Here is a 12,134-nt window from a genome sequence, read left to right on the forward strand (position 1 = left end):
ATAAATGAAAGTTGGAGACGTCTTACACATCAGGGTCTGTCCAGAGGTGAAACAGACCCTGACCCTGGATTTTTACATAAAGTTCAAGCCAGCTGTTACATTCCTGTCTGTGTTACACTCACAACCACCTGATTCAGGATCTCCTGTTTTTTTCACTCAGGTGAAGTTTGCCTCCAAATGAGCGGGTACTGTGTCTCACCGTGGCCGATGTGAGGAGAACCTTTTGCAGGTTCAACCCGTCGAAGGCTGCTGGACCAGACAATATTCCTGGCAGAGTGCTTAGAGGATGTGGCGACCAGCTATCAGATTTTCTCACTGACATCTTCAACATCTCCCTGAGCAGCGCCGCCAATCCACCGTGCTTTAAGGCCACTACCATCGACCCCGTGCCGAAGAATTCTTCAGTGTCCTGCCTCAGTGACTACCGTCCCCTTGCACTCACATCCATCATGATGAAGTGTTTCGAGAGGTTCGTTATGAGGCACATCAAGACCCCGCCACCCCCTCACTGGAACCCTGCAGTTCGTGTACTGTCCCAACCGATCAACAGACGACGCCATTGCTATCACCCTACACCTGGCCCTAACCCACCTGGGCAAAAAAGACACATACGTTCAGATGCTGTTCATAGATTTCAGTTCAGCATTCAACACAATCATCCCTCAGAAACTGATTGGAAAGCTGAGCCTACCAGGCCTGAAACCTCTCTCTGCAACTGGATCCTAGACTTCCAGACTGGGAGACATCAGTCAGTCCGGATCAGAGGCAGCATCTCCAACACCAACACACTGAGCACGGCGGGGGGTGGGGGCGGTGGCTAGGGCTGTGTGCTCAGTCCACAGCTGTTCACTCGACTGACGCACTACTGTGATGCAACACACAGCTTGAACCACATCATCAAGTTCGCCGGTGACACAACCATGGTGGGTCTCATCAGCAAGAGTCAGCGCACAGGGAGGATGTGCAGCGGCTAACGGACTGGTACAGCGCCAACAACCTGTCTCTGAATGTGAACAAAACAAACGAGATGGTTGTTGACTTCTGGAGGGCACGGAGCAACCACTCCCCGCTGAACATCGACGGCTCCTCGGTAGAGATCATTAAGAGCACCAAATTGCTTGGTGTTCACCTGACGGAGAATCTCACCTGGCCCCTCAACAATAGCTCCATAGCAAAGAAAGCCTAGCAGCGTCTCTACTTTCTGCGAAGTCTGAGGGAAGTCCATCTTCCAACCCCATCCTCACCACATTCTACAGAGGTGTTACTGAGAGCATCCTGAGCAGCTGCATGACTGCCTGCCTTGGAAATTTTACCATCTCGGATCGCAAGACCCTGCAGCAGATAGTTGGCTGAAAAGATCATCAGGGTCTCTGTTCCCGCCATTACTGGCATTTACACCACACGCTACATCAGCAAAACAAACAGCATTATGAAGGACCACACGAACCTCTCATACAAAATTTTATTCGTCCTGCCATCTGGGAAAAGGCACCGAAGAATTCGGGCTCTCACGACCAGACTATGTAACAATTTCGTCCCTCAAGCCATCAGACGCCTTAATCCCAGAGTCCGGACTAACACCAACTCTACTGTGTCTATTGTCTTGTTTATCATTTATTGTAATGCCTGCACTGTATTGTGCACTTTATGCTCTCCTGGGTAGGTCTGTAGTCTAGTGTAGTTGTTGTGTTGTTTACGTAGTTCAGTGTAGTTTTTGTATTGTTTCATGTAACACCATGGTCCTGAAAAACGTTGTCTCCTTTTTAACTGTGTACTGTTCCAGTAGTTCTGGTCGAAATGACAATAAAAAGTGACCTGACTTGACTTGACTTAACGTTGAGCGAAGTGATGCGACCATTACCCGTGTCAGGTCCCTGTGCTGAAACTTTTAGATAGATCAATTACTCAAATCTGCTTTACTAGTGAGATCAACGACCCTGCTTAGAAACATGGAAACTTTGATTGATGAAACGTTTCTGTGCTCTGTTAATACCTGTGTAAGTTTCTTTATCTGAACTATTGTGCACCAACAGAACAGACGTTGAATTATAAAGTGAACATACCTGTAGCCATCCTGATTCTGACTGACGATTGTTGATTGTTGTCTTCTTGTGTACACCTTGTCCCAGTGCGGGAAACCTGCACCTACTGGTGATGCTCTGAATTACACACAGCAATCTGAGTCAAAGAGAGTACAATTACTTTGCAAATATGACAGTATCTCAATCCCCTGTATCAGATCACCAGTTGGCTTAGGTACTAAACATTCACCATTAACTTGAACTTCCACACATTGTCTCTCCACCTGTCCATTCCACTGATAAATGCTCAGAACAATAGAGCACAGGGAGAGACCCTTCAGTCCAACGAGACAACGCTGACCACAGTGCCCACCAAGATGGTTTCAATTTGCTGTAATGGGCCCATTTCCTCATGGCCTCTTCACTCCATCTGCACAACTCATCTTTTTTTCTGGAATTATTCAATTGTGCCTGCTCATCAATTTCTTATGGAAGTTCTATCCACATTTTCATCAGCCTCTGCATGAAATCGCTGCTGCTTGTGTTGGTTTTGCATTCTATTTACTACTCTTCTGCCATTTATATCCTCTATAAGCAACGATATTCTTCACTGTGAAAAGCATCTACGAATTTTGTGTTATCCTCAAACTTACTTGTCAAGCCTTGTGCATTCGTATTTAAATCATTGCTTTAAACTATGATGTGTGTCAATGATTTAGACTATGGGATTAATGTATTGAAATTTGCCGATGATGAGCGGGTGGAGGAGCGGGTAGTGTTGAGGAAACCGAGAGCCTGCGGCGAGACGCAGATAATTTAGGGGAATAGGCAAAGACGTGGCAAATGAAATACAATGTTGTAAAGTGCAGGGTCATGCACTTTAGTAGAAAATAAATGGGCAGTCTGTTACTTGGATGAGGAGAGAATTCAAAATGCAAAGATGCAAAGGGACTTGTGCAGGTTAACCTGCAGGTTGAGTCTATGGTGATGAAGGCGAATCCAATGTTGGCATGAGTTTCTAGAGATACAGCATAGAAGAGCAGGGATGTGCTGCTGAGGCTCTATAAGGCATTCGTGAGACCACATTTAGAGTATTGTGGGCAGTTTTGGGCACCTTATTTTAGAAAGTGTTTACTGATGTTGGGGAAGGTTCAGAAAAGATTCACGAGAATGATTCGACGAATGAAAGGGATACTGTATGATGAACGTCTGGCTGCTCTTGGGCTGTATTCTCTGGAGTTCAGGAGAATGAGGCTGGATCTCATAAAAACATTTCGAATGTTAAAATGCCTGAACAGATTAGATATGGCAAAGTTATTTCTCATGACTGCGGTGTCAAGGGCAAGTGGGCACGATTTCAGGATTGAAACGTCCATTTAGAACTGAGTTATGGAGAAATTACTTTAGCCAGAGGGTGGTAAATCTGTGGAATATGTTGCCACGAGCGGCTGTGGATGACAAGTAATTGGATTCATTTAAGGCAGAGATAGAAAACCTCTTGATTAGCTAGGGCAACAAAAGGTATGGGGAAAGGCAGGGGAGTAGGGATGACTGGAAGAATTAGATCAGTCCATGATTGAATGGCAGAGCGGTCTCGAGGGTCCGAAAGGCCTACTTATGCTCCTATTACTTATGGTCTTATAAAATAATGAACATTAAAGTTTCCAACATGTAGCATTGCGGAACACCACATGTTACACGCGACCATTCAGAGCAGAAATCTTCAACCACTGTTCTTTGCTTGCTACCTTCACAGTAATTTGTAATCTGTCTAACTTTCTCTCTCCGGACTGCATGGGACCTTATCTTCCAGACAAAGCTGCCACGTATCAGTTTTTCAAAGGCTTTACTGAAGTACAATGTACAACATCCACTGTCCTACCCTCAATGACACTCGTCTTCAAAAATTTTACAAAGTCTTCCCATGCATAATGCTACACTGACTTCTGATCAGACTCTGTCGATCCAAATGTTGGCACATATTGTGGAAAATTATCTCTGGCATCTCCCCTACACTTTTCTCCATTTACCACCAAAAAACCAAAGTTGTAAGATTATGCTTCTCCAAATATCGTTCCAAGAGTTTGGCCACCACCGACGTGTGACGGCTCCTGTGGCGAGAGAGGACACAAAGGTCACTGTCAATGCCTCTGAAAGCACCAGCACCACTTCCTGTAGTAATGTGGTGTACGTTGGAAGCTTCAATGATACCCCTTTCGTAACATTGTCGTGCTCCTATGCTAACGTCACAATCACAGTCCATCCCCTTGGTAACCTTGAAGCAAAACATTCATTAAGCGCCTCACCTACCACCTCATCTTCCAGGCATGTTTCCATCTTTGCACCCAGGTAGTCCTACCCTCAATCTATTCATCCCCATCTTCTTCGCCCACCTGTAGAACGCCTTTGACCTTTCCTTCATCCCACCTGACAAGTACCTTTCAAGTCCCCTTGGACCTATAAATACCTTTATAAGCTCCTTCCTGGCTACCTTATAATTCTCTAGAGACTTGCTTGAATATTGCTTCCGAAACCAGAATAATTTCATTTTTCCTCTTGTCTAAATGCTATCATCTCTTGTAAACCACGGTTTGTTTATATATTTTTTCCCTGCGTGTAGTACAAATTCATCCAGAACTCCTTGTAAGTGTTCCTGACCATCACCGTTTCGTTATGAATTGCCCTTTGAAAATGTTTTCCGAATTTATAGTCCCAAGTTGCTACGAATGCCATTGTAACTATTCATCCTCTAATTAAATACTGTTTCGTATCGTCAGCTACTATCCTTTTGATAAAAGTTCTGGTGTTGTTTTCACTATCTCAAAAAAGATCACGCATCGCCGCGTCTGCAACCTGACCAGCATCATTGCCTAGAATTAGATTCAGTATGCATCTTCCCCAATAGGTCCATCCACACACTAAGTCAGGAGTTCTTCCTGTACGCACAACACATTCCACCACATTGACACATTTTGGAATAAGGAGGTGGGATCAACATCGGAAACATTGAGGTCAACATTGATAACAACCTTGTTGCTTTTGCACCTTTCCAAACACTGCTAAGTTATCTGCTCCTGAATATACTAGTGGCTTTGTGGGACACCTATATAATACTCCCAGAATGATAGCGCCCTTCCAGTATCTGACTTACACCCACACGGAGTCTGTCGTTGGTCCCTCCACGATCTCCTCCATTTCTGTAGCCGTGATAATCCCTGATTAGTTATGCCAATTGTCCCCTTTTCACTTCCCTCCATGTGCATTCTGAAACAACTGAACCCTGGAACATCAAACAGCCAATCCTACCGTTGTAACAGTCAAATCTGTGTAATGGCGATAACATGTACTATCCATGCACTGAAACATGTTGGAAGTTACTCTTGTTCTTAATATGTTATTGAAGAAAACATATTTCAACCCACCCAACTAACTACGTGTGTCACAACCACAGATTCGGCAGCTTTAGCATATTCGGCAAATGCGCATGTGAATAAGCACGTGTCAGCTAATTAGGTCATTGTGACAGTATTTAACTCCATTCATTCCGTCGTAATATTTGTCGAGACTTGAGAGTTTTAGTTAATGACCCTGTTTGGCCTGGGGTTTATTGTTTTCTTTTCCCTTTAACTCTGTCTCCATTGAAGTTTGTGAAATATCAGCCTGCTTCCGTCTTTCTCACTCCGAAACCTGGGCCATATTCAAAACCGGTGGTGACTAACCCGTGCCTTTGGTACAGAGTAAAATTGGAACATAATTCATTCCAATACCTATTTCTGCTTAATTACAGGTTCATAGGTTCTGACAATTTAATTAGTTGAAAAGTACTTGATGAGGCCAAGGTATGTAAATGTAAATTATTGACTGGGTTTTGCTTGTTAGCACTAAATGAAATGTGGTGCTGGACCTTTGGCTTCATATGAGTTGGTTCTTAGCAAAGGCTTGCATAACGCAATACTCGAGGGGAAGTATATAATTGCAGTTTACAATAGCCAGAGGAATTAGTGACATGTTGCTGTAGTTCCTGGTAATTCCACATTTCCGCAACCACTACAGCGCGAAGCATTTGGGGCATCTTATAAAGGGAGGAAATTCTCAATGCATTTTGAGATGATTATGACGTAACACAGCCAAGCAAGGAAACGTCTGAACTCAGAAAATACTAGAGCTTGAAATGAGCAAACGCTGTGAAGGAATGGGAGTGAATTTAAAGAGCTGGGATGCTGACAGCACATTAACAGATCTAGAGTAATTACAGCTGGGACTGATTTAGGCATAACTCGTACTTCTAGGTTTATTCAGTCTCACTCCAACAATTTCCTTCCTTGGTAGAGAATTGTAATGTCTGAAGGACAAGTGTTAGAGTAAATGAGACTCACCAAACTTTCTCTTGACTGAGTCAATGGAAACTCCGAGTCAGAACGGTTCTCTCCAGTTTGTGCTCACAGTCCTCGGGCTGGTTCACTTGTTGCTGTTCCCTCGTCTTCAGTCGTGGTTCGCTTCCCGTTGTGTGTTTTTCTTCCGATAAATCTCATAACACAGGTCTAACTTTAACCAGAGAGATAAGGAAGCATGTTAACAATACAAACGAGAACAAAGAATTAAACTCATTGAAATTTAAATCTTGAACGCATATATAATGATCCGAGTGAAGAAAGCTGAAACCGTCCCTCACACTTTACAAAACCTGGCATGGGATATAAAAGAGCACACACAAAAAGCTGAAGGAACTCATCAGACCAGGCAACATCTCTATGTCGACTCTACTCTCTTCCATAGATGCTGCCTGACCTTCTGAGTGCATCATTTTGTGTGTGTGTGTGTGTGTTGCTTGGATTTCCAGCATCTGATGACTTTATCTTGTTTGTGGTGGGATACTCATACCGGGGACCAGTCATGGTATCAGTTACAAGTCATAATATATATGAGTAGAATTAGGTGATTCGGTCATTCTAGTCTGCTCCATAATCAATCATGGAGGTTGTTTGGTTCCAAAACTGTACTCTTGCTTTCCTTCTATAATACTAGACCTAATTAGCAATCCAGAACATGAAAATACACAACGATAGCCTCCACCACCCTCTGTGGCATCAAATTCCACAGATCAACCAACATTTAGCTGAAGTAATTGCCTTCATGTCAGTTTTAAAGTGACGCTTCTTTATTCTGAGGCGGTACTCTCAGATCCCAGACTCTCCGTCTAATCGAGGCAGCCTCTTCATTTCCAGTGCATCCAGACTTGTTGTTATTCAATTGGTGTAAATAATCACTCCCGGCCCACACCTCGTCAACCACCATCCCTCTGAATTCCACTGAACACAGGCCTAGGGCCATCAAATGCTCCTCATGCATAACGTTTATCATTCCTCAGCTTATTCTTGTGAACCTTGTTAGCAACAACTGTACTGAACACATTTCCAGGTGTAACTGGCAATTTGGTTCCAGGATAATTTACAGGGGAAAGATATGTTTTTTTTAACCGTTCCACTATCACAAAACGAGAGCTTGTGCACTGGTCCATTTCCAACCGATTTAAAGTGTTCCAGGGTGAATGTAGTAAAGAGAAACTGGAATTATAGAAACGCTCAGCATGTAAGGAACTGCCGTGGGGAGAGGTACAAAGTTAATGATTCGGTTTCCTAACTTTAAGTACGAATGAATTCAAATATTATTCAGCTTGAAGGGGAAATCTTGGTTTGTTCTCTTTAGAGCGGTGGGAACTGAGGGAAGATCTGATAGAGCTTTATAAGATCATGAAAACAATAGATAGTGTAGGCAGGGTGTATCTTTTTGCTGTTTGGAAATCTGTAATACCAGAGGAAATGCATTGAAGGTGTGAGGGAGGAGATGTCAGTGTTTTGCAGTGGTGGTCCTGCCATTTCCCATTCACAAACTCTGGTGGAGCTGGAACCTAATCACCCTCTGCCAGGACCGGGGCTCCGGCTGGTTCACCAGTCTGTAGATCGTGAGAGGATGCCTGGAACCTAATCACCCTCTGCCAGGACCGGGGCTCCGGCTGGTTCACCAGTCTGTAGATCGTGAGAGGATGCCTGGAACCTAATCACCCTCTGCCAGGACCGGGGCTCCGGCTGGTTCACCAGTCTGTAGATCGTGAGAGGATGCCTGGAACCTAATCACCCTCTGCCGGGACCGGGACTCCGGCTGGTTCACCAGTCTGTAGATCGTGAGAGGATGCCTGGAACCTAATCACCCTCTGCCGGGACCGGGGCTCCGGCTGGCTCACCAGTCTGTAGATTGTCAGAGGATGCCTGGAACCTAATCAGCGCTGTGAACCTCCTCTGGTCTCTCCCCAGATATACTTCAGGCGAACATCACTAGTCACTGCCAGCCAACCAGAAATATATCCTTTTATTCCCACCCGTTGCCTCCTACCAATTAGTCAATGTTCTAACTATGTTAGAAACTTTCCTGTAATATCATGGGCTCTAAGCTTGGTAAGTAGCCTTATGTGTGGCGTCTTGTCAAAGGCCTTCTGACAATCGAAGTACACAATTTTCACTGCATCCCCTTTGTCTATCCCACTTCTAATCTCCTCAAAGAATGCCAAGAGGTTCGACAGGCGTGATTTTTCCCGAAGGAAACCATGCTGACTTTGTACAATCTTGTCCTGTGGCACCAAGCACTCCATCACAGCATCCTTAGCAATTGACTCTCACATTTTCCCAAACACTGAGGTCAAGATAAATTGTCTATACTTTCCTTTTATCTGCCTTTTTCTGCTGTTTGGGACTCCAGCTTGTCTGCAGCAGCTAAGCGGAGCACATTTGATCACTATCTTATTGCTGTGTGGGATCTTGCCCAGCACAATACGCTGCAATGTTTCCCGCAGTGTAGCAGGAACAGAATGTAAAATTATAAAGTAGAAAATGCTGGAAACTGAGTACATCCGGCTACATCTGTGAAATCAGAAATTGTGGAAATCTTAGTATCAGAATTGGGACAGTGCAAGTTGCCGACGATCTGCTGGGCGTTTCGAGCATTGTCTCTTTTTTTTTACTTTACATTTCCTGCAACTGTAGATTTTTCCCTCCTCCTTATTGCAAAATGTCTGCAACACCTCGAACTGAGCAGGTGTCACCCTGCTCCCACCAATATTTTGGTTCTCTGTTCATTCCCACCCTGTGCAACACACTCCATACGGTCAATGCTCACAGCATTCTTTCCTCCCACTCTCACTCTGTTGTATTTGCTCCTGGGGCCACTGTCTCTACGCTGAGAGGCGGTGACCACAGAGCGGTAATAAAGTGCAACACTTGCTGCAGCTCTGACGGGCCGTTACCCTGGAAACGGAGGAAGTGGCTCACCGAAAATAACCGAGAAAGGAAATAATAAACTCAACATCAGATGTTATGAATTCCATTATGACAAAGATTAACACTGCAGCCATTTTGTAATGGTGAAAATAAAATTGAAATGGCTGTTTTTTACCCTGGCACGTGTTGTGTTCAATTAAACCTCTAGTATTCCTACCCTGGAAAAGATACAAAACAAATCTTCACAATGAAGACAAAGTTTGGAAGAGGGATTGCTGAAATATGTCATTGCAGCAATGGGATATAGGCTGATCAGAGGTAAAACAAGATGGTTGATATATATCATTGAAGTGGTGGGATACAGACTGGACAGAGTTTGACCAAGATGGTTGATGTATATCACTGAGTTGGTGGGATGCAGGCTGGGCAGAGTTTGAACAAGATAGTTGATATATATCTTTGAAATGGTGGTGTAGAGGCTGCACATAGGTTGAAGCAGATGGGCAGGAGACGAGCAAATGAACCCAGAAGGGAGAAGGGATCAACGGTGATCTCTAATGGTCCTCCAGCAATACACAGATCCTGAAATAATAGTGCACACTAATAGATAACAGATTCCAATATAACAAAGCCAGGACAAACAATAAGAACTTTGGTATATGCCCTTTTCTATTCTACACTCAGTATTAATACACCTCAGAAAGTATCCCATCCCGATTCTTCACATCTTCATCCGGCCACTGCTCTTCCTTTAACTGAATGGAATAGCGGAGAACTGCGAACACAACAGAGTACATCATAGAAACCAACCTCTCCTCCATGGACTCTATCTATACTTCCCATTGCCTCAGTAAAGCAAACAACATAATGAAAGATCCCCACAACCCTGAACATCCTCACTTTTCACCCTCCCATAGGGGCGAAGATAAAATCAAACAGAAACATACCATTAGCTCAAGGACGGTGTCCATACTGCTGTTAGAAGCGAACAGCGTGATGAGTGGACTCATGACCTCACAGTCTAAATCGATGTGACCTTGCACCACATATCTACCTGCACTGCACTTCCTCTGTAACCAGAATGATTTGTACTGCTGCAATGTATTGATCTGTGTGGACAATAACGGAAACACGATTTTCACTCCTCCATAACGTCCCTGTCTCACTGGAACGTAACAATGCAGAACTCCACACAAATATACCCTGAACCTGTACCCTCCATAACCTCCCTGTCTCACTGGAATGTACCAATGCAGAACTCCACCCAAATATGCCCTGAACCTGTATCCCTCCATAACGTCCCTGTCTCACTGGAACGTACCAATGCAGAACTCCACAAAAATATGCCCTGGACCTGTACCCTCCATAACCTCCCTGTCTCACTGGAACGTACCAATGCAGAACTCGAGACAAATATACCCTGAACCTGTACCCCTCCATAACCTCCCTGTCTCACTGGAACGTACCAATACAGAACTCCACAGAAATATGCCCTGAACCTGTACCCGCCCATAACCTCATTGTCTCACTGGAACTTACCAATGCAGAACTCCACACAAATTTGCCCTGAACCTGTACCCCTCCATAACCACCCTGCCTCACTGGAACATACCAATGCAGAACTCCACACAAATATGCCCTGAACCTGTACCCTCCATAACCTCCCTGTCTCACTGGAACGTACCAATGCAGAACTCCACACAAATATGCCCTGAACCTATACCCCTCCATAACCTCTCTGTCTCACTGGAACTCACCAATGCCGAACTCCACTCAAATATGCCCTGAACCTGTACCCCTCCATAACCTCCCTGTCTCCCTGCAACATACCAATGCAGAACTCCACACAAATATGCCCTGAAGCTGTACCCCTCCATAACCTCCATGTCTCTCCGTATCGTACCAATGCAGAACTCCACACAAATATGCCATGAACCTCTACGTTCCATAACCTCCCTGTCTGACTGGAAAGTACCAATGCAGAACTCCGCACAAATATGCCCTGAAACTGTACCCGTCCATAACCTCCCTGTCTCACTGGAACGTACCACTGCAGAGCTCCACACAAATAAGCCCTGAACCTGTACCCTGCATAACCTCCTAGTCTCACTGGAACGTACCAATGCAGAACTACACACAATTATGCCCTGAACCTGTACCCCTCCATAACCTCCCTGTCTCACTGGAACGCACCAATGCCGAACTCCACTCAAATATGCCCTGAACATGTACCCTACATAACCTCCCTGTCTCACTGGAACGTACCATTGCAGAACACCACACAAATATGGCCTGAACCTGTACCCCCCCATAACCGCCCTGTCTCACTGGAACGTACCAATGCAGAACTCCACACAAATATACCCTGAACCTGTACCCCTCCATAACCTACCTGTCTCACTGGAACGTACCAATGCTGTACTCCACACAAATATGCCCTGAACTTGTACCCCTCCATTAACTCCCTGTCTCACTGGAACGCACCAATGCAGAACTCAACACAAATATGCCCTGAACCTGTACCCTCCATAACCTCCCTGTCTCACTGGGACGTACCAATGCAGAACTCCACACAAATATGCCCTGAACCTGTACCCCTCCATAACCTCCCAGTCTCACTGGAACGTACCAATGCAGAACTCCACAAAAATATGCCCTGGACCTGTACCCGCCATAAGCTCCCTGTCACACTGGAACGTAGCAATGCAGAACTCGACACAAATATACCCTGAACCTGTACCCCTCCATAACGTCCCTGTCTCACTGGAACGTAACAATGCAGAACTCCACACAAATATACCCTGAACCTGTACCCTCCATAACCTCCCTGTCTCACTGGAAT

At 44.9% G+C, this 12,134-nt stretch overlaps 1 protein-coding gene across 2 annotated transcripts in view; it reads right to left on the reverse strand.

The window, feature by feature from the left end:
* Positions 1–10,347, reverse strand: part of LOC140721042 (NACHT, LRR and PYD domains-containing protein 3-like) — a 31,566-nt gene extending 21,219 nt beyond the window's left edge. The window contains exons 1-3 of one of the 2 annotated variants that reach the window (XM_073035921.1): positions 10,240–10,347; positions 6,398–6,566; positions 2,064–2,178 (exon numbers count right to left, since the gene is read on the reverse strand). In XM_073035921.1, coding sequence (XP_072892022.1) covers positions 2,064–2,073 — 10 coding nt within the window. In that variant the 5' untranslated portion in view covers positions 2,074–2,178; positions 6,398–6,566; positions 10,240–10,347. The remainder of the gene's footprint in view (positions 1–2,063; positions 2,179–6,397; positions 6,567–10,239) is intronic. The other variant, XM_073035922.1, reaches the window with a different exon arrangement.
* Positions 10,348–12,134: the final 1,787 nt, after the last annotated feature.

Source organism: Hemitrygon akajei, unplaced genomic scaffold (genome assembly GCF_048418815.1).
Source record: "Hemitrygon akajei unplaced genomic scaffold, sHemAka1.3 Scf000049, whole genome shotgun sequence".
Classification (NCBI taxonomy): Eukaryota; Metazoa; Chordata; class Chondrichthyes; order Myliobatiformes; family Dasyatidae; genus Hemitrygon; species Hemitrygon akajei.